This window comes from Phytophthora cinnamomi (genome assembly GCF_018691715.1).
Source record: "Phytophthora cinnamomi strain GKB4 chromosome Unknown Contig58, whole genome shotgun sequence".
Classification (NCBI taxonomy): Eukaryota; Oomycota; class Peronosporomycetes; order Peronosporales; family Peronosporaceae; genus Phytophthora; species Phytophthora cinnamomi.
The window spans coordinates 41,325-65,771 of record NW_027150991.1 but is presented as its reverse complement, the minus strand read 5'-3'; the positions used below and the strand labels follow the sequence as shown (position 1 = coordinate 65,771).

The 24,447-nt window shown below is 56.7% G+C and overlaps 10 protein-coding genes across 11 annotated transcripts; 8 read left to right on the top strand and 2 right to left on the bottom strand.

Annotated features, from left to right (window-relative positions):
* Window positions 1–2,529: 2,529 nt before the first annotated feature.
* On the top strand, window positions 2,530–3,079 carry IUM83_14320 (Membrane protein; the record flags this gene model as incomplete). The annotated part of the gene is made up of 3 exons (XM_067939056.1): window positions 2,530–2,611; window positions 2,736–2,965; window positions 3,029–3,079. 3 exons carry the CDS (start codon window positions 2,530–2,532, stop codon window positions 3,077–3,079), a joined length of 363 nt encoding a protein of 120 aa, XP_067787779.1.
* Window positions 3,080–3,480: 401 nt separating this feature from the next.
* IUM83_14319 (Teneurin-1) lies at window positions 3,481–4,662 on the top strand (the record flags this gene model as incomplete). 2 transcript variants are annotated; one of them, XM_067939055.1, is made up of 1 exon in its annotated part: window positions 3,481–4,662. In XM_067939055.1, the coding sequence occupies one exon, from the start codon at window positions 3,481–3,483 to the stop codon at window positions 4,660–4,662; it is 1,182 nt and encodes a 393-aa protein (XP_067787675.1). The 2 variants fall into 2 exon arrangements, with proteins under 2 accessions (XP_067787675.1, XP_067787676.1); XM_067939054.1 differs by having other exon boundaries at window positions 3,793–4,662.
* A 136-nt stretch (window positions 4,663–4,798) lies between these two features.
* IUM83_14318 (DNA repair protein RAD51) lies at window positions 4,799–6,695 on the bottom strand (the record flags this gene model as incomplete). The annotated part of the gene is made up of 13 exons (XM_067939053.1): window positions 4,799–4,842; window positions 4,926–4,992; window positions 5,058–5,107; window positions 5,171–5,246; window positions 5,309–5,440; window positions 5,529–5,636; window positions 5,721–5,809; window positions 5,867–5,937; window positions 6,004–6,037; window positions 6,109–6,202; window positions 6,277–6,377; window positions 6,453–6,524; window positions 6,635–6,695. 13 exons carry the CDS (start codon window positions 6,693–6,695, stop codon window positions 4,799–4,801), a joined length of 999 nt encoding a protein of 332 aa, XP_067787677.1.
* Window positions 6,696–6,907: 212 nt separating this feature from the next.
* On the top strand, window positions 6,908–8,300 carry IUM83_14317 (Nucleotide binding protein; the record flags this gene model as incomplete). The annotated part of the gene is made up of 4 exons (XM_067939052.1): window positions 6,908–7,012; window positions 7,098–7,236; window positions 7,326–7,829; window positions 7,909–8,300. The coding sequence occupies 4 exons, from the start codon at window positions 6,908–6,910 to the stop codon at window positions 8,298–8,300; spliced, it is 1,140 nt and encodes a 379-aa protein (XP_067787667.1).
* A 1,027-nt stretch (window positions 8,301–9,327) lies between these two features.
* On the bottom strand, window positions 9,328–10,122 carry IUM83_14316 (Acidic elicitin A1; the record flags this gene model as incomplete). Its single annotated transcript, XM_067939051.1, has 1 exon — window positions 9,328–10,122. The coding sequence occupies one exon, from the start codon at window positions 10,120–10,122 to the stop codon at window positions 9,328–9,330; it is 795 nt and encodes a 264-aa protein (XP_067787668.1).
* Window positions 10,123–10,681: 559 nt separating this feature from the next.
* IUM83_14315 (Mitochondrial distribution/morphology family 35/apoptosis) lies at window positions 10,682–11,221 on the top strand (the record flags this gene model as incomplete). Its single annotated transcript, XM_067939050.1, has 2 exons — window positions 10,682–10,831; window positions 10,907–11,221. The coding sequence occupies 2 exons, from the start codon at window positions 10,682–10,684 to the stop codon at window positions 11,219–11,221; spliced, it is 465 nt and encodes a 154-aa protein (XP_067787669.1).
* A 946-nt stretch (window positions 11,222–12,167) lies between these two features.
* On the top strand, window positions 12,168–14,452 carry IUM83_14314 (Sterol 3-beta-glucosyltransferase; the record flags this gene model as incomplete). Its single annotated transcript, XM_067939049.1, has 2 exons — window positions 12,168–12,203; window positions 12,275–14,452. 2 exons carry the CDS (start codon window positions 12,168–12,170, stop codon window positions 14,450–14,452), a joined length of 2,214 nt encoding a protein of 737 aa, XP_067787670.1.
* Window positions 14,453–14,670: 218 nt separating this feature from the next.
* IUM83_14313 (Sterol 3-beta-glucosyltransferase) lies at window positions 14,671–19,056 on the top strand (the record flags this gene model as incomplete). The annotated part of the gene is made up of 1 exon (XM_067939048.1): window positions 14,671–19,056. The coding sequence occupies one exon, from the start codon at window positions 14,671–14,673 to the stop codon at window positions 19,054–19,056; it is 4,386 nt and encodes a 1,461-aa protein (XP_067787671.1).
* Window positions 19,057–20,479: 1,423 nt separating this feature from the next.
* On the top strand, window positions 20,480–21,888 carry IUM83_14312 (Sterol 3-beta-glucosyltransferase; the record flags this gene model as incomplete). The annotated part of the gene is made up of 2 exons (XM_067939047.1): window positions 20,480–20,980; window positions 21,055–21,888. The coding sequence occupies 2 exons, from the start codon at window positions 20,480–20,482 to the stop codon at window positions 21,886–21,888; spliced, it is 1,335 nt and encodes a 444-aa protein (XP_067787672.1).
* A 956-nt stretch (window positions 21,889–22,844) lies between these two features.
* On the top strand, window positions 22,845–24,311 carry IUM83_14311 (Sterol 3-beta-glucosyltransferase; the record flags this gene model as incomplete). Its single annotated transcript, XM_067939046.1, has 1 exon — window positions 22,845–24,311. One exon carries the CDS (start codon window positions 22,845–22,847, stop codon window positions 24,309–24,311), a length of 1,467 nt encoding a protein of 488 aa, XP_067787673.1.
* Window positions 24,312–24,447: the final 136 nt, after the last annotated feature.

Sequence of the window (24,447 nt, the reverse complement as noted above, 5' to 3'; positions counted from 1 at the left end):
CGGCAGCGTTGGCCAGTTTGTTGATAAACAATTCCAATAAACTGGAGATTGGAAACACGGGCGCCATCCCACCACTGGTGACACTGCTCCAGGTCGGCAGCCCCAGAAAAGGCGGCGACTGCGTTGTGGAGTCTAGCAATGCATAACGAGAACCAGCGAATTATTCTAGCTTCGGGGGGTATTCCACTGCTGGTAAGACTGATCCGTGATAGTAATTCGGAGGTGGAGGTAGCAAAACTGGCGCAGCTCTCAGCAATCTCCGACAACACGTTCCTAATTGTGTCTGCTGGGACCATACCGCCGTGATAAAGTTATTGGGTGGCGGGAGCTCTTTCCAGAAGGACAATGCTGCAACAGCATTGAGGAATTATCGACGAGTATTGAAAATCAAGTGGGGATTGTTGGTGCAGGTGGAATACCGGCATTGGTCACCTTGGTGCAAGATGATGAAGCTGGCCAGAAGAAGAAAGCTACCGATGCTCTAATGAATCTAGCAGTGCCTTTGGATGGCAGAGCTGCAACACATAATGACAGTTGACTTACTCATGATATCAGCACTGAAAAGCTAGGCAAGCTCGCTACACGTGAACAATTCGCACAGACGCTAGACATTATGAATGCATCGCCAAATTTCACGGCTAGACAACGTCCGTCGAGTAATTAGCCTCATCAGCAATGCGAGTGATGTTCAAGAACACAACTCGGTGATGGCGGTTGTGAAGCTACTGAACACTGAGAACAAGTACGCGTCAGTTGGCGCGCGTGTCATTCCTCAACTCGTGGATGTTGCGCGAACCGGGTCTGATGCTCGCAAAACTTGCGCAGCCAGATTGCTACATGGTCTATCGACCCAAACCCGCTACAGACGACGTATTGAATTCTACAACGGCGTCATAATGCTGCTGACGATGCTACGCCATGGTGACGGCCGCCAGAAAAAAAACATGCAGCGGGAGCGCTATCTAACCTCGCTATGGACAGTAACGTTAGGGTGGAAATCCCAGCCGGGGGTGGCATTCCTCCTGTTGTGCACTGGTCAGTGCTGGGACCTCCCCTCACAAAGAGATCGCAGCTCGGATACTTCACATTTTATCGCAAAGCGCCGGCAATAAAGTCTGGATTGCAGACTCGGGACGGATTCCACCCTTGATTCTACTGTTACGCAACGGAAACGATGCACAGAGAGAAATAGCTGCGAGTGTGGTATGGCAATTGTCGACAAATATTCGCAACAGAGCGATGATTGCGGCTGGAGGAGGTATCCCAGCATTGATTGCCTTGATATGGAATGAAAATTCCGCTCAAAAACGAAAGGCTCTGGGTTCGCTAACAAGTACATCGATCGACAGCGACAACAAAGCTGTAATTGCTGGTGCTGGCGGAATTCCTCCTGTAGTTCGACTGGTGCGTGAATAGGCTGGGACGGCTTTGTGGAGTCTATCGGCTAACGATAAAAAAGAAAGCAGCGATCGCCGCTGCCTGCAGCATTCCTCTTTCGGTTAAAGTGCTCCGCGGTGAAAGTGTGAGCTTGAAAGAGAAGGTCGTGGCAATGATTTCGCTTCTTTCGTCGAGCTTTGACAGCAAACCCCTCATCGCAGCTGCAGGAGGGATCTCGCCGTTGGTGAAGTTGGTGCGGAGTGGCAATGCTCGGCAGAAAATAAACGCAGCCACGGTGCCGTGACACCTGTCTGAAAACCCTGGCAACCACAGATCACAATAGCAAAAGCTGGCGGTATTCCTGCTTCGATGAGCCTAAACCTGAGTGAATACCAAGCCCAGAAGCAGAGCTGTAGAGGCATTGGCGAACGTGTCCTCGAATACTAGTTAAATATGCAACGCGGCGAACCAAGCTGCGAAGGACATTTTGACCCTTGAACTGCTGACCATCACCTGAACCAGCGTACTGAACAAGACCCCATCGGAAGGAGAATTGAGAAGGTCCTGTCCACATTTGCGACAGTAGAGCGGGGCGGCAGCATTGCTCTGAAAGAGCACACCGTGGACGTGGCGGCTACGGCGGAGGAGATCCCTCTGACCGTCAGCTCCGAAGTCACCCCGCTGGCTGTGGCGTTCGCGCGTGACGGGACTACCTACCATAGAGATAAGGGACTGCACGCAACTGGAACACCTGTCACACAGCGACAACGAGGTGGCGATCGTTGCAGTTGGAGGCATCCCCGCCGTGCTAACGACGCTGCAGGACGGTAGCTACACGCAGAAAGAATACGAGATCAAAGCTCTGTGCTACTTGTGCTAAAGTCGTTACTGCCTGGTGGAGGTGAAGGCTACGGGCGGAGAACAAGCTCTGCAAGTACTAGGATAGTAGTACTAGCAGAGCAAACAGCTCTGGTCAACGTGACCTCGTCGCTCGAACCCTCTTGAACATTGTACACTTCAACTTCATCTTTGAGAGGGATTCCATCCCGTAATCATGCGACTCGCCGCTTCTGATTGGCCGAAACCACGCTCATATCCATTGTCGACCACAGCGGTCACTCCGCCACTTGCATAGTGAAGTCAAGTGTGAAGATGAAGGCTGCTGTGATCTCGCCGGCGCTCTCGCTCTGGTGGAAGGTGGGCGCGCTCTCGGGCGCCAGCGCCGTGCTGCTCGGTATATTATACGCGCGCTATAAATAGTGGCACCAGTCTATTTGTAGCCACGGAGCTGATACTCACTCAAACACGAATATTTTCCTGCGACGTGTGCAACATAAAATGAATTCGATGATACGCAGGGGCCTTCGGCGCGCACGGGCTCAAGAACCGCATCACGGACCCACATCTGCTCAAGAACTGGGAGACGGCGGCCCACTACCAGATGATCCACTCGGTAGTGCTGCTGGCCACGCCCATGTGCAGGCGACCGGGGCTGGCGGGCGGCCTGATCACCACGGGGACCATGCTCTTCTCGGGCTCGCTCTACGCCATGACGCTCACGGGGGAGAAGAAGCTCGGCATGCTCACGGTGCGTGGGGGGAGTAGTGGCAATAGTTGAGAGGTGGTGAACTGACGTGTTGCTGTGGTGCAGCCTGTGGGTGGCATTGCGATGGTGGCGGGGTGGCTGGCGTTGATTCTGTAGGCTGAGAGAGACGAGGATCAGTGGGTGAAGTACTTGGTACTTCTTTCCTGCTGCGGTGAATCTGCTGGGTAATACAAGGCGATGGTTAGCTGCTAGCTGGAGCTGTTGGGGGGTTGTGGGAGCTGTGTAGATTAGAGGAATAGGAAGCGAAGCAGGCAACGGGACGTCCATGGCCAGAGCACGCGGAGTCCACGCGGAGTCCAGGCGATTAACGGACGCGCCCCTCCGCCAAGATCCGAGATGCCAATGGTCACGCGACGTCTCACAGGATCGCAGCAAGAGACCAACAGAGTTCGCTGGTCTCCGTTGAACGGACGTGCAGCGAGTCTGCTCACATTCGGATTCGCCTCCAGCGCCGCACAAGTCTTCAGCAGCAGAAGCCAGAGTTAAGAGAGCAGGTGATGACCAAGTGGTGGTTCGTGGCCGCGCTGGGGGCACTGCTGACCACGCCCAGCGTCGTGCTGGGTGCTTGCCCCAACAAGTGCTCCGGTCACGGCAAGTGCGGCCTCAACGACGTCTGCGACTGTATGCAGAACTGGATCGGCGGTGACTGTTCTGGTCGCCAGTGCCCGTTCACCCGCGCGTGGCACGACACGGCACAGCGTGATGACGACGCCCACTACTACGCCGAGTGCGGTAACCGAGGAACGTGTGATCGCACGACGGGTGAGTGCGCGTGCGATGCTGGATTTGTTGGAAGTGGATGCCGTCGGATGCAATGCCCCAATGACTGCAGCGGCCACGGCACGTGCGAGTTCATCGAAGAGTTGGCTGCGGATAACTTCCACAAGCTCATTGGTGGCAATCCAAGCATCACTTACGCGCTCTGGGATCAAGAGAAGATCATGGGCTGTGTGTGCGATGCCAACTTCCAGGGCCACGACTGCTCGCTCCGCACTTGCCCAAAGGGTGACGACCCGCTCACGCCAAACCAGTTCGACATGGTGCAAGCGATCGTGATCAGCGCGGCCGGTGGCACGGGATTCCTGACGTACTACGACCCGTACGGCAACGCTTACACGACCGAGAAGATCACTTTTGGTGCCGTGCTAGGGACCAACGACGCCACGACATGTGCCAACATTCAAACCGCACTGCAGCGACTGCCCAACAACGTGCTCAACACGGTCAGTGTGCAGGTAGCAACCAGATTCTATGCGTTTACACGCGCGGATCCGACTTCGTCGATGGGGACAGGAACAACAACGCAGGTCTACAACGACAATGGAGCGGGGACGCAGAACAAAGTCATCTGCGAAATACAATTCCTGGCCGAGCCGGGCACGACAGGGTACCAGAATCTACTCGACTGTAATGTCCTCACTCACAATGACCCGGGAGGTCAGCACCCGATGTCTGCCGGCATAACAGGCGCTGGTGCCTCTACGTGCGAGGTGTACGAGGTCTACCCTGTGAATGTTGATCTAAGTGCTCTAATCGCTGATGGCACCACGGCGTACCGACCACTTACGGAACTGGTCGAGTGTTCAGGCCGCGGCTCCTGTGACTACACCTCGGGAAGCTGCACATGTTTCGCTGGCCACATGGGATTAGCGTGCGAAAGCCAAGAAGCGCTTGTGTAGAGCTATTGACGAGGAAGTTGGCATGCATTCGCAAGACTCAAATCCAATCAAGAGAGAAGAGAGACGAGAAGATTGGTCGGATTGAAAAGGGTAATACTGAACTGTTCATGATTCCCAACTCAGCTTCGTTGAGAAATTAGTACTCTTCGTCAGATACATCCCGTATCCCTCGCTCAGAAACTATATGTGCAGAGAATTACATATTATACAGGTCAGCATTTTCTACATCAAATGTTTTGATGCTGAGAGCACATGAACTGCACCTTCAAAAAGCGCCAAGTCGTGTGCTAAAGCTGCCGACTTGATCAAACGTGCCACCCGGCAATTTGCCTACGCAATAGAGGGTTCAATAACCATAGCCACCCCATACCACAACCAGTTCAGCGAGAACGCACCTCCCATTCGAAAACTGCTCGATTTGCTATTGCGTGTACCCAGCTTTCACCTGCAACAAGTAGATTGGTGAGAATTCCGACTATCCTCACGGACATTACCAGTCGAGACGTACCTAATGCTGGCCGCTCTTGTGATACTTGCCGTTCGTTATTTGATGATTTAGTAGTAATGTGGTTGATCAGCAGCACCTTCACACAGATAGAGCTTAGAAAACAACTTACAACAAGAATAAAAGAAAAAAAAAACTTACAGCCAAGTCGAAGTCAGTGGCAATCCCATGCAAAAAGACCGCAAGGTCATCTAAAGCCCGAGTTCTTTGACTGTAGTCTTCGAATCCGTGACGAAAGTGGAAGGCAACAGTATCGATCACTACAAGCTTACACTACCGAGTGCAGCAGACACCAAGCACCCCACAAGACTGTAAGGGCAAACTTTACCGATATAATTCAAAAATGAAGGCGATGGCCTACCTGAGCTGTTAACCGGAGGTAAGCCGGCAACGAGTGGAGGACCTCCATTTGCTCCAGGTAGTCGTGCACACGGTAGTACGTAATTCCACGTAATAAATCGTCCCGCGTCTATGGAGAGCTCAAGAGCAGCGCAACGAGCAATGGCATTAACAACCACACCAAGTGCTTCACGCGCGAAGAGTAACAACTCACGAGTTGTTCTGTGCCAAGCCGACGAAAATCGTGTCTAAAGTGCTCAGCCATCGACGCCACACGTTCTATCATGAAGCTTCCTTCACTATCTGCACCAGTAAAATAAGTAAACTACGCACATGATTGCCTCTCGCGCAAAGGCTTACCAATAAATATAGCGGACGAGGGCTTCCCGGAGTTGTCTGCCACATACTGTGCCGCCAAGCACGCGTGGATTCTATCGACATGGCAACCATACAATTAGCTGCGTCCGCTCAACGTCGGGCGGCATCACGACACGTACGCAAATTGCGTTTTCCCAGTCCCTGGACCGCCACCTTCGTCACGAAAAGTAGTCACAGTCAACAATCTTGTATAGCTGTACAACTTCTGCCCACGTGACACCTACATATTTCCGTTACTTCACCACGCTGCAAGCCTCCGCCCAGCAGCCCATCCAGTCCCACCAGCCTCGTCGCGATCGGCGCGCTCTTCGTCACCTCCTGCCTCCGTCAAGAGCCGCATCACGAACGTCAGCAACGACTCCAACTACACTCCAACTCCGACGGGTCGTCACCTGCAGCAGATCCAGCGCCGTCTCCCCCACAGCCGTCGAAGCCTCTTCTCTGCGAGCGATGTCCAGCACTTCCACCGCCTCCTTCACGCCAATTTGCGCCTCTGCAGCGCGAAACCCACGCCTACATCAGCCTCCTTGTGGTATAATATACACCTAAAGCGATACGTCGCTCCTACCGCTGGCTAATTCTCTCGCCGATATGTCGACGAGGTCTTTTTGATAGCGGAAGCCTGCGCGGAAGAGCGCCGCTTTGATTGGCCACCACGCAGCACACAGAGAACACCACGAGCCCGCATCAGCCACAGCACATACTAGAGATGCACATCTACCCCCGCGTCTAGCTTATTCGCTGACTTACCTAGAACCGACGGCGCCAGGCCGCACGCCGCGAGCGGCACCTCAGCGTCCGCCATGGCCATGGTAGCCGCGCGAGTGCGGAAAAACGTTCAACTTGCTGCAATCAAAGGCGCACACACAATTTTCATTGGCCAAAACCCTATCCTGTTGTTCTGATTGGTGTAAATCCGCCTAAGTGCGAGCGAGTCGGCGGCCGGTCATTTCCCTCCGCACGATCGCCCCAGGCCGAACCCCCAGAACCGCCCAAAGCCGCCCGAGCTCCCGTCCCGTCCCCATGGCCCTCCGCCAGAGCTTCCAGGCGCTGCGCTCGGTCGCGTCGCGCCGCGTCCTGCTGCGCAACTTCAGCGTCGCCCCGCACGCCGCCGACAAGTTCGTGGTGGTGCGTACACGCCGCAGAACGAGGCTGTGACCGTTTGTGACACATTTTGGCGCTGACTTTGGCTGCGCTTGTTGCCGCCGAGCAGGAGTTCCCGGAGGAGCACGAAGGCCTCAACATCGAGTTCAACTGGTCGCTGGCCGACGACGACGTGACGCCGCACGGCGACGCCTTCCGCAACCTCAGCTGGCCCAAGCTCGCGGAGCTCGCCAAGCTGGAGAAGCCGGGTGCGGAGCCATCGCTGCAGTATTTGCTGCAGTTAGTTGTTGTGTTATGTTGCTTATGTTTTTTGTTATTGCTGCTGCTGTTGCTGCAGCTGGCAAGAAGGCAGCGATCCAGGAGGTGGACGTGAGTATCGTGTTCAACGACTTCGAGGGCCTGTACGAGAAGGTGACGGAGCACCTGTCCACGGAGCCCAACCTGTACACGCAGGATGGCGCCGTTGGCTCGTTCAAGGATGACCGCACGCGCGTGCGCGTGATCTCGGACTCGCCGCTGGTGGCGCTGTTCGCGCAGAGCCTGCTGGTGCGCGTGCCGATCAAGGACCCGCACGTGGCCCGCCCCATCGTTGTGTACGTGGCCACGGGCGGCGAGTTCAAAGGCAAGGAGCCGCAGGCTCAGCTGCTTGTGGACAACGACGACGAGGGCGCGACCTTCGTCAAGGTCGTGATCACGGGCGCCGCCGACCTGGCCACCGTGAAGGACGCCGTCGGCCTGGCCAAGAAGAAGCTGCTGGAGGTGGCCGAGTCGGAGTCCCTTGTGGTCCCCGCCGACGTGCTGGTCCAGGACAGCAAGACCGCACTGGTCTTCAACGCCACGGGTAAGCGGATATAGGCAGGTTGACGTAGTGTGTGTGTGCTGCAGTTGTTTATCTGACACGATTGCGGTTGCTCCGATAGGCGCTGGACGTGCTGCGGCGATCAACAAGGGCCAGCTCTACAGTGCTCACTTGAACATCTGGAACCAGGTGGGCGTGACGTCGCTGTTCGGCGGCGCCATCGTGGACGGCGCCAGCAAGGTGTCGAAGAAGCACGTCGTTGCCGTCGAGGGCGGCGCTGCCGTGAACGTGCCGTGCAACAACCTGGTGGAGCACCCGAAGGCTGCCGTCTTCGTGGACAAGTCCGGCAAGGGCGTCAAGTCCATCTCCTCCGCAGAAGCCGCCGCGCTGTTGAAGAAGGTGGACGCCGAGGCGGATGTGGAGAAGTTCGAGGCCCTTCTCAAGAAGGCCGACACCAAGAGCTTCGTCGTGTCCAGCGACGCGGAGGTTGAGGCTGCGCTGGCGAAACTGTAAATAAGATTCGCCCGGCAGGACGGTGACAAGTAGCAAGCAAGCGTCAATGCACTACACATATATAGTGACGAAAGCACCAAGAAAAAGCAAATGAAGAGAAGAGTGTGGCGAGGTCACTGCAGTTGAGCGCGGCCCCTTGCCGATGTCCATGCATTGTCGTGCTGCACGAAATACTGTCTGTGTACATGTACCAGTACGAGGAGATCTGTAGACCTGTTGTGTGTAGCCTGCGAGCGGATACTGTCGTGTCTTCGTCGAAGGACAGCCTCGACCAAATAGCTCTGCCTCTTTGACAACGCTCTCTACAACCAACGTACGGCGTAAAGCATTCATCATTTCCAGCTGCTCGCTTTGCTCGTCGGAACAAATTCACTGGCAGCGCTTTGCTGGTTGCAGTGACGAGTGAACTTGCTCTACATGGAAAATAACGGGAAACCTTCCAGCGCTTTGCTGGTTGCAGTGACGAGTGAACTTGCTCTACATGGAAAATAACGGGAAACCTTCCAGCGCTTGCAAGTAGGATACTTACAGTCTAACACGGGTTGCGACGACTTCCTGCAACAACAACCCAGTACAGACGGCAGCTCGTCAGCAGCTGACGCTCGTAACGCCGACCGAGTTGAGGATCGCCGAGTGCTTTGCAAGGATCAAGGTTTTCATGTATCAGGTTGAAGACCGCGTCAAGCATTTCGCCGTAATCACCCTGCTCAATGGAGGGCATGGACACCTTGGGGCTCGAGAGCTGGCTAGGTATACTTTCATTTATTGACCTTTACATCGAAATGAACGTCTTCTCTTCCTTTTACAGCGTTCTCGCAGCAGCACTACCAAAAAAAAGAAAATGACCGCCAGCGCGACCACACAAACTCGTCGTCGCAGCCTTCGGTCGCAATATTTACTCGAGCTGCGTGCCCATGAGGGTGGGCCTCGTCTTTTCCTCTCGAGGACAGCGCGCGCAGAGCGCCTCGAGCAGCTCCGTCGCTCCGCCCGCGCGGCCAACCTCAGCAAGTAGCTACACTGGTCCTGCCTAGATCCATACGCCGTCGTCCTCCTCGGCGGCTGCGCCGCCGACGTCCGACTTGGACGAGTCCGCGCGCAGCACGGGGTTGTGGTCGCTGCTGTTGCTCTTGATGGACGCCTCCTTCTTCATGCGCGCGGCGCCGTACGAGACCGAGAACTCGAGCGTGAGGAACCACGACATCTTCTCCTCGGCCGAGTCGAAGCACAGCTTGATGGTGCGGCTGCGGTTGAGCGAGCAGACGATGCCGAAGCGCTTGCCGTCCCACTCGTCCACGGCGCGGATGAGCCCGGAGAGCGCGAGCTCGGCGTCGTCGTCCTCCGACTCGTAGCAGCTGAAGCTGTCGTGCTTGATGACCACGAAAAAGCGCGTCCAGACGTCGTCGTCCGTGAGGCAGTGCGCCCAGCCCTCCTTGCTGGTGCGGTTCTTGCTGGTGCGCGGCTTCTTGACGGCGGCCGAGAGCACGGCCATCCAGGCCGCGTAGGCCACGTGCGTGTCGGCGATGAGGCGCACCTCCTTGCCGTTCACCAGGTGCAGCGACAGCCCGTTGTTCTCGGTTGTGAGCGCCGTCACGTCCACGAACTCGAGCACGCCGCGCGCGCCGCGGCTCGTGTCCTCGCTGTCGTAGTAGGTCAGCACCTTGCCGTTGAGCGTGAAGTACCGCCGCGCCCAGGAGCGCAGCGTCTCCTTCTGCTTGCGCATCCAGCCCTGCATCTGGATCTCGTTCTCGTCCGAGAGCGTCGACGACTCGGACGACGAGTTGCCGCGCATCATGCTGCGGAAGCTGCTGCCGATCGGGGGCATCCTGGCGGGCTCTGGCGCTGGCTCTGGCTCTGTGTCTGGGGGTCTGTGCGGTGGCTGGCTGGCGGTGGGAGGAGACGCAGACGACGGCGAGAGATCTCTCGAATAAGAGCGGAAGCGCCCGGTGTTGCGCTTGAGCCTTCGGTGTCGCTGGCTTGACTGTGGGCAGCAAAGAAGCACCGGGACTGGGCGCTGTCTCGCGCGGTAGGGAGCGGCCCTTCCTCGGGCATACTGGGCGCCAGTCACGCCGCGCGACATAGCCAAACCGAGTGCTCTGCTATTGTGTCCCCCCGCGGAAGCCGATACAGGGTGGGAACAAGCGCTCCAACTGTCGCTACAACGTATTTGACAGGGAATGCGCTCTGGCAGCGCCCCCGCGAGTCATCGTCGCAGACGGTCAGTATACGGTTTAGAAGGTGAGCGCCGCGCATTGAAGTCGCCTGCGCAACGAGCGGTGCCGAATGCGCGCGACACTCGACGCCGCGTCCCCGCCGATGTTCTCCTCCTCCTCCTCGTTCTTCTCGGCGCTGTTGCTCATTGCCACTTGTTCGCTGTGCCGCGCATGATGAAGATGGACGCGTTCGCCGAGTGTGAGGAGCAGAAGGAGCGCGTCAAGGCCTGCTACGGCGACTGGTTCCAGCGGCTCTGGGGCGGCTCCTTCGACCGCGCCAACTGCGACCAGGAGACGCAGGACTACCGCCAGTGCGTGCAGGTGCGACTGCATTGTCGTCACCCTTTGTGAGAGGGGCCGACTGAGCCTGACCTGACTGTTTCTGCTACTCTGCAGGATGCGATGCGCCGTCGCCAGGAGCAGGAGAAGCGCAAGCGCTCAAGTCGCGGCGGCGACAACGACTACGACTGGATGGACCGCACCAAGGCCAAGTCGGACGAGATGGCGGGCGACGCCAAGACCCGCGCGCGCAAGACCTGGGAGCGTGCGCGCGAGGAGAAGGAGGAGGCTAAGGGCAAGGTGAAGAGCAAGGCCTCGGACGTGTCGTCCAAGGTGCAGGAGACGGCCGACTCGTGGGCCGACAAGTTCAAGGGCTTCGCCAAGAAGGCGGACAGTAAGACCCACGACGTCGACGACGACGACGACGAGTGAGATGAGTGGAGGCACCCCACCCGCATCCACGACGACCTGTGACCTGTGACAGGGTTCTGGTCGTGGCTAGTTCGCGTTTAAAGCAGCTGCAACGCTGCTGCCTAGCTTCGGATGCGGGTTGGCGCTGCTGTGCTGCTGCTGTCGCGCTGGTTCTCCTCCTCATCTTCTTCTCCTCCCTCTGCTGTTGCTGCTTTGCTGCTGCTGCTGAACCAGTTTCCAAGTTTTGAAGCTCTCCTTGCCTTTCGTTGCAGCCGTCTACAGTATAAGGCTCGATCCATGTCGCCACTAAAGTTAATGACTTTTAGTTCCCTACAAGCTTGTTGTGATCGGCCAGTATTTCGTGTGCAAGGCAGACAAAATGGTCTCGATGTGCGGGTGAACGCTTCCGGTGCTGGAAAGTGCTGGCAACCGCCAAAGGATACCTTTCGCCGTTATGCTTGCTGATGGCGGGAAGCGCCGCTTGTCAATTCAAATTCAAAACCGCTCAACCTCTGCCGCGCGCGGTTGCATGGTTGCAGCAGCATATGGCGAGCTCACCTGCATCTGGGGACACGACTGCCAGCAGAATGACCCCAGTCCATGGGCATTTGTGCCTTCAACATGATATCCTAGAGCCATCAAGCAAGCAAAGTACGTCGCGTCGCAATATCAGCAAGCACAACTCAAGTCTCCGATCCAACCACGACATCCTTGCAAGGCAGGCTACAGCACCCTCAAGCCGTCACTGAAAGCCGCCGCCGCCTGGAATCTCCAAGCAAATCAGGGCGCGCTTACTGCTTCTGGCGCCGCCCCATGACGCGCCCATCGCTTCAACAGCGACGTCAAAATTCAGCTTCGTCTCTCCCCGGTTTTTCTCTCCGAGATTCGAAACGTCACCGCTAGACGCGCGCTATCAGTACCGCAGACTCCAAACTGCCGGGTCAAGCGCAAATCAGCTCGAGCGCCGATGGTGGCCACAGGCTCCGAGACATGGGGCTTCGCAGTACGTCCCCGACAGCCACAACGCCCTTCGCACTCTTGCAGCACTGCCACTAACGCTCTTCGTCGCCGCAGGACTCGAACCAGTTCTTCCGCGCGCTCTTCTGGCGGCTGGAGCACTCGCCGCCCGTGCACAGCTCGCCGATCATCCGCAAGCCCACGCAGGACGGCAGCGGCGCCGCGTGGCCCGTGCTCTTCGAGCGGCTGCAGCAGCTGGACCAGCTCTTCCAGGCCTGGCACGAGCAGCTCCGCGCGCTGTTCACGTGGCACGCGGCCCAGCGCGAGCAGCAACTTGAACGGGATGCAGCAGAGGCGAGCGGCGCCCAGGAGCGACTGCGAGGCCGCAGCATGGACGAGACCGCGTCCGAGCTCGAGGACGGCTACTCGTCTGCGGAGGACGAGGGCCCCGGCGAGCGCTCGACGCTCCGGAGGAGGTGCTCGTCCAAGGCTCGGCCTCGCAGCAAGACGCTGTCGGAGTGCCACCTGGAGGCCAACAGCAGCCGCAAGCAGCCCGCCCCAATTGCAGCCAAGCCCAGTGCCAAGATCCATGTCGGCGACAGTCAGGCCGTGGTGGTGCGGCCGCCGGCCATGCACATCTGCATCATGATCGTCGGCACCAGAGGCGACGTGCAGCCCTTCCTCGCCATCGCGAAACGACTGCAGCAGGACGGCCACCGCGTGCGACTCGCCACGCACACGATCTACCGTGAGTTCGTGACGAGCCACGGCGTTGAATTCTACCCACTGGGCGGCGACCCCAAGGAGCTGGCGGCCTACATGGTGAAGACGGGAGGCAGACTGATCCCTCCGCTCAAGCTGGAGACGCTGCAGAAGGACGTCCCGAGGCAGATGCAGATGCTGGAGGAGATCCTGCAGTCGACGTGGCCCGCCGTGTCGGCCCCCGATCCGGACGGCAAGGCGCCGGGCGTCCCCGGTTCACCGTTTCGTGCGCAAGCCATCATTTCCAACCCCGTCACCTATGGTCACATTCACGTTGCAGAGAAACTCGGCGTGCCGCTGCATATCATGTTCCCGCAGCCGTGGGTGCCCACGGTGGCGTTTCCACACCCGATGTCGAACCTGCCGTACCAAGACAAGCCGCAGCGAAGAAACTATCTGTCGTACAAGCTCGTGGATCTGCTCATGTGGGAGGGCACGGAGCGGATCGTGAACGACTTCAGAGACGACGTGCTGGGCCTGCCGCGCATCCGAAAAGGCGGTCGCGGGCGAGAAATGCTGCTGGATCTGGATATCCCGCATTCGTTCATGTGGAGTCCGTCACTCGTGCCGAAGCCGTTCGACTGGGGCGATCTGTACGACGTCGTCGGCACGGTCACGCTCCAAGGCGACGGCTCGGCGTACACGCCGTCACCAGAGCTGGAAGCGTTTCTCGGCAATGATGGAGGACCCATTTTCGTCGGGTTCGGATCGATGGTGCTCGAAGATCCACGCGCTACGACGGAGATGATCATCGAGGCAGCCAAGCAGGCGAACGTGCGAGTGCTGATCCAATCCAGTTGGACGGACATGGCCGGCGACCTCGACATCCCGGATAACGTCTTCTTCATTGGGAACTGCCCTCACGATTGGCTTTTGCCTCGATGCTCTGCGGTCGTGCACCACGGCGGCGCTGGCACTACTGCCGGTGGCCTCCTGGCTGGCAGGCCGACGTTCATCGTGCCGTTTTTCGGAGACCAACCGTTCTGGGGCCATGCCGTGGTGAAAGCCGGTGTTGGCGTGGACCCGTGCCCGATCCATGAGCTGACGACGGACAAGCTTCGGGTTGCGTTTGAGGAGCTGCAGAGCCCGTTCCTTCGCAATCGCGCGCAGAGGCTCCAGAAGAGGATGCAGAGCGAGGATGGCGCCGAGGAGGCCGTAAAGAGCTTCTACCGACACCTGCCGCTGCGGCGCATGCGCTGCGACCTGGACCATGAAGGCATGGCCACGAGGTGGAGTCGGCGCGACGGAGTCAAGTTCTGCGAGCGCTGCAGCGCTGCGAGGCGCTCGTGCCCCGGCAGCGACTGCAAGGACGAGGTCGAGTACCGGTCCGTGGACTACGCGGCCCGCGGCCAGGAGCTGGCCCACATCACGCGCTTCACGTGCGGTCCGTCGCCCCCCGGCGCGGCCATGATCCTGCAGGAGGTGGGCTGGGCCATCGCGTGCCTGAACCACATCGGCGGCGTGGTGCGCGACATCAGCCAGTTCCTGCTGCTCTCGTGCTTCACCTCGTGGGACGTCGTGCCCGTCAGGTGACGCCAGTGTCTTGGCCGAGTCGTGCATGGAGCGTAGGGTAGGTTAGCAGCGTAGATTACAGCGCTCAAAGTGATCATGGCATGCTGTGGTGTAAGCGTTGCCGTGTGTAGCCATGTATGACGCGCATCCTGGTCCATCATCACTTGGTTTGATTATGTCAGGATAGTCTGTCAGTCTCCGTTCCGCGTCGCCAGTAGCAATTGCAGCAAGCCGCAGCGATGCCCCGCAAGGAGTGCAAGTTCCACGCGTGGAACCAGCGCTTCCGCGCCGCGCTCCACAAGGAGTCGTCGGCGCTGGCCATCGCGCCGCCGTCCGCGGTGCAGAGCGCGCTGGAGGACGTGCGCACGGCGGGCATCGCCGTGCACGGGCCCGACGGCCGCATCCGGCTGGACGTGGCCGAGGAGGACGAGATCGACCTGGACGCGCTGCGCCGCCGCTCGCGCTCCACGCTGGACGCGGACGCGGACGAGGATCTCCAGCAGCTCCAGCACCTGCCGCCCGCGCTCAGCATCTGCATCATGATCGTCGGCACGCGGGGCGACGTGCAGCCGTTCCTGGCCATTGCCCAGCGCCTGCAGCGCGACGGCCACCGCGTGCGGCTGGCCACGCACGCCATCTACCGCGACTTCGTGGCCAGCCACGGCGTCGAGTTCTACCCGCTGGGCGGCGACCCCAAGGAGCTGGCCGCCTACATGGTCAAGACCGGCGGCCACCTCATCCCCACCAAGATCGAGACGCTGCACAAGGACGTGCCGCGCAACATGCTGATGATCGAGGACATCCTGCGCTCCACGTGGCCCGCCGTGTCGGCCGCCGACCCGGAAGGCGGCGGCCCGAGCGTGCGCGGCAAGCCGTTCCGCGCCCAGGCCATCATCTCCAACCCCGTCACCTACGGCCACGTGCACGTGGCCGAGCGCCTCGGCGTGCCGCTGCACATCATGTTCCCGCAGCCGTGGGTGCCCACGACGGCCTTCCCGCACCCGCTGGCCAACATGCCGTACACCGGCAAGAAGCAGAAGAGGAACTACCTGTCGTACAAGCTCGTGGACCTGCTCATGTGGCAGGGCACGGAAGGCCTGGTCAACGAGTTCCGCACGGAGGTGCTCAAGCTGCGCAAGATCCGCAAGGGCGACGGCGGGCGCGACATCCTGCTGGACTTGCACATCCCGCACGCCTTCATGTGGAGCTCGGAGCTCGTGCCCAAGCCCAAGGACTGGGGAGATCTGTACGATGTTGTTGGAACCGTGGCACTGAAAGGAACGGCGTCGACGTACACGCCATCGCCGGAGCTGGAGGAGTTTCTGGGTACTGACGGCGGCCCGATCTTCGTTGGCTTTGGGTCCATGGTGCTGGACGACCCGCGCGCTACCACAAAGATGATCGTTGAGGCGGCCAAGCAGGCGAATGCGCGTGTGTTAATCCAGTCGAGCTGGAGCGACATGGCTGGAGACCTGGTGATTCCTGACAACATTTTCTTCCTAGGAAATTGCCCGCACGACTGGTTGATGCCGCGGGTGAGTGCTGTGGTGCACCACGGAGGCGCCGGCACGACTGCAGCGGGCTTGTTGGCCGGGAAGCCGACGTTCATAGTGCCATTTTTTGGAGATCAGCACTTCTGGGGCTGGGCGGTGTCACGAGCGGGTGTTGGTGTGGTTCCATGCCCGATCGAGGAACTGACGACGGAGAAGCTTCGTGCTGCGTTTGAAAAGCTGCAGAGTTCGGAACTACGTGGCCGTGCTGTGGCTATCCAGCAGAAAATGCAACAGGAGGACGGCGCAGAGGAAGCCGTGCGCTGCTTTTATCGTCATTTGCCCGTGGAGAATATGCGCTGTGATTTGGATCATGTACGAGTGGCAACAAAATGGTATGAACAGCGCAAGCTGAAGGTGTGCGAGATGTGCGACTTTGTAATCTCTTCTCAGCCAGAAAACGTCGGCAGGAAGGTAGTGGACTATCACTTTGTGGACTATACGGCACGAGGCCCCTCTGATGGATTTGCTGGAGCTTCGTCAGGCGCTGCAGCATTCTTCCATGAGTTGGGTGGCGCCTTTAAAGACGTGATCGTGAAACCTGCGAAGGGCTTTCGCGATGAAGGCCCCAAAGGAGCAGTAATTGGTGTGGTGAAAGGCGTGAGTGGACTTGTGATCCGTCCGGTGCATGGTGTTGCGTTGTTTGCGGATCATATTGCCGCAGGTCATGCTAATTACTTTAATGAAACGGGTCGTCGAAAGCGTGGTAGCGTGTTCGATAAGACATTCATGGCAGCTATAGGAAAGGAAAATGGTCTGTTGGATTCCTACACCTCGGGAGGCATCTCTGATGAGCTTGAAACTCATCGTATGATCGGTCCCAGAAAGGAGCTCCGGAGAAAGGTCGAGCTAGACGTCTCCGATGACGACAAGTTGAAGTACCAAGCACGATTCCGTGAGATCTTGACCGAAAAGGAGAACGAGGGGAACTCTCTTGATCGCATCCAACGGAGTTCATACTCCTCATCCTCTCCATCTGAAGCAGAAAGCGACGAGTCATCGCCAAGGGAGGGCATATCCATCATCTCAGCTGACTTCACAGCTAGTGGCAACATCGGTGTGAACTTTAACGTCGGAAACAAAATACCAGATACGATCAGCGAGTCAAAGATTGAGGAATGGCGTCAATACTCAAAGCTCCAGAGGGTGAAGTCGGAGCGCATTCTGAAGAATTTCGTGGGCACCACAGTGCCGCCGATGAATATATGTCTCGCAACTATTGGCACGTGGGACAACAACGTGAAGCAGCTTGTTGCTATTGGTATGCGGATGGCTGCGGACGGCCATCGTGTTCGAATTGCAGCGAATGAAGAATTCCGGGCTGATATCACGGGGCGTGGGCTCGAGTTCTACCCACTTGCTGGAGCCGTGAAGAACTTTCACGATTTCATCAAGTATTTGCACGACACGAAGGATGCAAATCCGATCCAGCGTCACAAGGCAGGACGCCCTGTTCTAGGGCCTTTTAAAGACCTCATCTATTCATTGTGGCCTGCGGCGAATGGCGCTGATCCTCACGGACGCGGCCAGAACATCCCTGGGGAGCACTTCCGAGCCGACGCGCTGCTGTGGCACCCACTGTTGTTTGGGCATGTGCATGTTGCGGAGCGGCTAGGCATTCCGCTCCAGTGCTTCAGCTTGGTGCCGCTATCGCCGACTTTTGCCATGCCCCACGTGCTGAGTGCGACTTTCATGGACGATATCAGTCAACTTGGACGAGAGTTCAAGAAGACCAACTGGCTGTCTTACGGCGTGGTGGATACTGTGTTGTGGAGAGGAGTTGAAGACATCGTGTACAACTTCAGAGAGTACATTGGCTTGACAGGGCGCTGCACCCAGCCGAGCCCTTTGGTTGAGTGGAGGATTCCACATGTATACCTATGGAACCCTGCACTGCTGCAACGGCCGGTTGATTGGGGACATGAGCTGAGTGTGGCAGGCTACGTTACGCTCAAGGATGAGCGTGAAATCGCCAAGATGCGCAAATTTAAATGGAGTCGCTCACTCAACGATTTTACTCTTGCCACGCGCAATCCTGTCATCTACTTCGGCGTGTCCACGTACTGCCTGGCGTCGGTTGAGGTCGATCGATTGCTGCAAATGATCGATGAAGCAGCTGAACAGGCCAACGTGAAGATTATTTTCCAGGCTCGAGAGGGGAGAACAGGTCACGCGCTGTACCACTCGGAGAATATTTATGAGGTGGAAAGTAACTTCCCGTACTCGCTGATCCTTCGTAAGGTGGAGGCCACCATTCACTGGGGTGAACCCGCGATTGTGGAGGAGGGACTTGCAGCTGGTAAGCCCGTTGGAATTTGCGTCAGCTTGTCATCGCAATACTATGCGGCCTGCATGTGTGTGTCGGCGGGTGTTGGTATCCCGCCAATTGATCTGAGAACGTGCACCGCTGAGTCGTTGGTATCTTCGTTCCAGCTCATTTTGCAGCCTGGTATTCGAGAGCAAGTCCAAGAAGTGGCGAAGACCTTCAAACCGGAGCAAGCTCTCGAGAAGGCCGTCGACACGTTTTACATGAACCTGCCACTCCGAGCGATGCGCTGTGACGTGGATGAGAGCAAGGTTGCTCGCATATACGACCCTCGTTTGGAGTTGAAGCTGTCATTTGATGCGTACATTGCCATCCAGCCACTCCGCAGCCACGACGACACGGATGATGTGTCATACAAGCCGCTGTATTACGATGGTCGTCGCCCTGCCAAGTTTTCGCTTCGAGATTTCGCCGATGACGAAGACCCGGAAGATGTCAAGCCAACGCACGGTTTGGAATCTATTCGGAAGGCTCTCGCGTCATTTGCGTCGCACGAGACAGCCGAGTCGGAGCCTCAAGCCCCCAGGTCCGTGTTATCTCGGTTGACAAGTCGCGTTGCGCTAGTGGTAGAGAAGCCCAAGTTCTGGTCGTCGCCGCAGGAGGAAGCTGCTGATCGCAAGGTGATCATGGCGGCGTATGAACGCGTATTGCAGCAGCGTGCGGCCCAAGTCATTTCAAAGCCACGAAAGAATTCGTTGTGTCGCCACGCTGGAACAGCAGCACGAGTGGATCCTGCTACCAACTCTTAAATCGTGCTTTCGATGCAACTACAGGTCAGTCATATCTGTGTTTCCCTGCCTCGGCGAGCTGGATGCCCACAATAACAATGTCTTATGGTTTGATTTTGAGGTTTGAACACATACACATGGCTAAGCGGAGTATCATTGTCATTAGCACAATCCTTGGTGCGCATTAACCCCTCAAACCCTGCAATACAAACGAGAGCAAGTTGCGATCGTGTTGAAGTGATGGCACCATCCGGTAAATCTCGATAAGAGCTGTTTATCTGGCTTCGATGAGCGGTGTCCGAAGATCGCTGTGAGCGGACTCGTGGAAAGCACCGCCTTGAGATCAATTCGCTGACACTCACCATCAACAGAGCCTTACCATTTTGCATCAATGCTAAGAGAATTTTGCGGTTTCAATTTCTGGTATTTTTTGATCGGTAGTCGTCTACGAGTTGTAAGGTCTTGGCACTGGCATGGCGCTGCCCCGCGTCCAGGCACCATCTTCGCTCGCGATATCAGTGCCGAGTAGCTGCAGTCGTTCGAGGAGAGGTCCGTGGACGGTGAGAAGGAGTTCATGAGTCTCTTCCGTGAGCTGGTAGACAATTCAGCGAAACACACCTAACGTGTTGTCTAAACTAGTTGTTGAAATCGATGGCGGCTGTCGCTTGTTCTGTCAGGTTTCAGAAGATTGATGCAAGGTCTGATCGACCGGTGGACTGCGCATCCAACAGAGTTCATACTCCTCATCCTCTCCATCTGAAGCAGAAAGCGACGAGTCATCGCCAAGGGAGGGCATATCCATCATCTCAGCTGACTTCACAGCTAGTGGCAACATCGGTGTGAACTTTAACGTCGGAAACAAAATACCAGATACGATCAGCGAGTCAAAGATTGAGGAATGGCGTCAATACTCAAAGCTCCAGAGGGTGAAGTCGGAGCGCATTCTGAAGAATTTCGTGGGCACCACAGTGCCGCCGATGAATATATGTCTCGCAACTATTGGCACGTGGGACAACAACGTGAAGCAGCTTGTTGCTATTGGTATGCGGATGGCTGCGGACGGCCATCGTGTTCGAATTGCAGCGAATGAAGAATTCCGGGCTGATATCACGGGGCGTGGGCTCGAGTTCTACCCACTTGCTGGAGCCGTGAAGAACTTTCACGATTTCATCAAGTATTTGCACGACACGAAGGATGCAAATCCGATCCAGCGTCACAAGGCAGGACGCCCTGTTCTAGGGCCTTTAAAGACCTCATCTATTCATTGTGGCCTGCGGCGAATGGCGCTGATCCTCACGGACGCGGCCAGAACATCCCTGGGGAGCACTTCCGAGCCGACGCGCTGCTGTGGCACCCACTGTTGTTTGGGCATGTGCATGTTGCGGAGCGGCTAGGCATTCCGCTCCAGTGCTTCAGCTTGGTGCCGCTATCGCCGACTTTTGCCATGCCCCACGTGCTGAGTGCGACTTTCATGGACGATATCAGTCAACTTGGACGAGAGTTCAAGAAGACCAACTGGCTGTCTTACGGCGTGGTGGATACTGTGTTGTGGAGAGGAGTTGAAGACATCGTGTACAACTTCAGAGAGTACATTGGCTTGACAGGGCGCTGCACCCAGCCGAGCCCTTTGGTTGAGTGGAGGATTCCACATGTATACCTATGGAACCCTGCACTGCTGCAACGGCCGGTTGATTGGGGACATGAGCTGAGTGTGGCAGGCTACGTTACGCTCAAGGATGAGCGTGAAATCGCCAAGATGCGCAAATTTAAATGGAGTCGCTCACTCAACGATTTTACTCTTGCCACGCGCAATCCTGTCATCTACTTCGGCGTGTCCACGTACTGCCTGGCGTCGGTTGAGGTCGATCGATTGCTGCAAATGATCGATGAAGCAGCTGAACAGGCCAACGTGAAGATTATTTTCCAGGCTCGAGAGGGAGAACAGGTCACGCGCTGTACCACTCGGAGAATATTTATGAGGTGGAAAGTAACTTCCCGTACTCGCTGATCCTTCGTAAGGTGGAGGCCACCATTCACTGGGGTGAACCCGCGATTGTGGAGGAGGGACTTGCAGCTGGTAAGCCCGTTGGAATTTGCGTCAGCTTGTCATCGCAATACTATGCGGCCTGCATGTGTGTGTCGGCGGGTGTTGGTATCCCGCCAATTGATCTGAGAACGTGCACCGCTGAGTCGTTGGTATCTTCGTTCCAGCTCATTTTGCAGCCTGGTATTCGAGAGCAAGTCCAAGAAGTGGCGAAGACCTTCAAACCGGAGCAAGCTCTCGAGAAGGCCGTCGACACGTTTTACATGAACCTGCCACTCCGAGCGATGCGCTGTGACGTGGATGAGAGCAAGGTTGCTCGCATATACGACCCTCGTTTGGAGTTGAAGCTGTCATTTGATGCGTACATTGCCATCCAGCCACTCCGCAGCCACGACGACACGGATGATGTGTCATACAAGCCGCTGTATTACGATGGTCGTCGCCCTGCCAAGTTTTCGCTTCGAGATTTCGCCGATGACGAAGACCCGGAAGATGTCAAGCCAACGCACGGTTTGGAATCTATTCGGAAGGCTCTCGCGTCATTTGCGTCGCACGAGACAGCCGAGTCGGAGCCTCAAGCCCCCAGGTCCGTGTTATCTCGGTTGACAAGTCGCGTTGCGCTAGTGGTAGAGAAGCCCAAGTTCTGGTCGTCGCCGCAGGAGGAAGCTGCTGATCGCAAGGTGATCATGGCGGCGTATGAACGCGTATTGCAGCAGCGTGCGGCCCAAGTCATTTCAAAGCCACGAAAGAATTCGTTGTGTCGCCACGCTGGAACAGCAGCACGAGTGGATCCTGCTACCAACTCTTAAATCGTGCTTTCGATGCAACTACAGGTCAGTCATATCTGTGTTTCCCTGCCTCGGCGAGCTGGATGCCCACAATAACAATGTCTTATGGTTTGATTTTGAGGTTTGAACACATACACATGGCTAAGCGGAGTATCATTGTCATTAGCACAATCCTTGGTGCGCATTAACCCCTCAAACCCTGCAATACAAACGAGAGCAAGTTGCGATCGTGTTGAAGTGATGGCACCATCCGGTAAATCTCGATAAGAGCTGTTTATCTGGCTTCGATGAGCGGTGTCCGAAGATCGCTGTGAGCGGACTCGTGGAAAGCACCGCCTTGAGATCAATTCGCTGACACTCACCATCAACAGAGCCTTACCATTTTGCATCAATGCTAAGAGAATTTTGCGGTTTCAATTTCTGGTATTTTTTGATCGGTAGTCGTCTACGAGTTGTAAGGTCTTGGCACTGGCATGGCGCTGCCCCGCGTCCAGGCACCATCTTCGCTCGCGATATCAGTGCCGAGTAGCTGCAGTCGTTCGAGGAGAGGTCCGTGGACGGTGAGAAGGAGTTCATGAGTCTCTTCCGTGAGCTGGTAGACAATTCAGCGAAACACACCTAACGTGTTGTCTAAACTAGTTGTTGAAATCGATGGCGGCTGTCGCTTGTTCTGTCAGGTTTCAGAAGATTGATGCAAGGTCTGATCGACCGGTGGACTGCGCATCCAACAGAGTTCATACTCCTCATCCTCTCCATCTGAAGCAGAAAGCGACGAGTCATCGCCAAGGGAGGGCATATCCATCATCTCAGCTGACTTCACAGCTAGTGGCAACATCGGTGTGAACTTTAACGTCGGAAACAAAATACCAGATACGATCAGCGAGTCAAAGATTGAGGAATGGCGTCAATACTCAAAGCTCCAGAGGGTGAAGTCGGAGCGCATTCTGAAGAATTTCGTGGGCACCACAGTGCCGCCGATGAATATATGTCTCGCAACTATTGGCACGTGGGACAACAACGTGAAGCAGCTTGTTGCTATTGGTATGCGGATGGCTGCGGACGGCCATCGTGTTCGAATTGCAGCGAATGAAGAATTCCGGGCTGATATCACGGGGCGTGGGCTCGAGTTCTACCCACTTGCTGGAGCCGTGAAGAACTTTCACGATTTCATCAAGTATTTGCACGACACGAAGGATGCAAATCCGATCCAGCGTCACAAGGCAGGACGCCCTGTTCTAGGGCCTTTTAAAGACCTCATCTATTCATTGTGGCCTGCGGCGAATGGCGCTGATCCTCACGGACGCGGCCAGAACATCCCTGGGGAGCACTTCCGAGCCGACGCGCTGCTGTGGCACCCACTGTTGTTTGGGCATGTGCATGTTGCGGAGCGGCTAGGCATTCCGCTCCAGTGCTTCAGCTTGGTGCCGCTATCGCCGACTTTTGCCATGCCCCACGTGCTGAGTGCGACTTTCATGGACGATATCAGTCAACTTGGACGAGAGTTCAAGAAGACCAACTGGCTGTCTTACGGCGTGGTGGATACTGTGTTGTGGAGAGGAGTTGAAGACATCGTGTACAACTTCAGAGAGTACATTGGCTTGACAGGGCGCTGCACCCAGCCGAGCCCTTTGGTTGAGTGGAGGATTCCACATGTATACCTATGGAACCCTGCACTGCTGCAACGGCCGGTTGATTGGGGACATGAGCTGAGTGTGGCAGGCTACGTTACGCTCAAGGATGAGCGTGAAATCGCCAAGATGCGCAAATTTAAATGGAGTCGCTCACTCAACGATTTTACTCTTGCCACGCGCAATCCTGTCATCTACTTCGGCGTGTCCACGTACTGCCTGGCGTCGGTTGAGGTCGATCGATTGCTGCAAATGATCGATGAAGCAGCTGAACAGGCCAACGTGAAGATTATTTTCCAGGCTCGAGAGGGGAGAACAGGTCACGCGCTGTACCACTCGGAGAATATTTATGAGGTGGAAAGTAACTTCCCGTACTCGCTGATCCTTCGTAAGGTGGAGGCCACCATTCACTGGGGTGAACCCGCGATTGTGGAGGAGGGACTTGCAGCTGGTAAGCCCGTTGGAATTTGCGTCAGCTTGTCATCGCAATACTATGCGGCCTGCATGTGTGTGTCGGCGGGTGTTGGTATCCCGCCAATTGATCTGAGAACGTGCACCGCTGAGTCGTTGGTATCTTCGTTCCAGCTCATTTTGCAGCCTGGTATTCGAGAGCAAGTCCAAGAAGTGGCGAAGACCTTCAAACCGGAGCAAGCTCTCGAGAAGGCCGTCGACACGTTTTACATGAACCTGCCACTCCGAGCGATGCGCTGTGACGTGGATGAGAGCAAGGTTACTCATGAGCTAAGCGAGGTGTCATCGTCATTAGCACAATCCTTGGACCCCTCAAACTCTGCCATACAAACGAGAGCAAGTTGAGATCGTGTTGAACTTTTGCCAAGTGATTCCACCATCCGGGTAATCTCGATAAGTGCTGTTCATCTGGCTTCGATGAGCGGTGTCCGAAGATCGCTGTGAGTGGACTCGTGGAAAGCACCCCCTGGAGACCGATTCG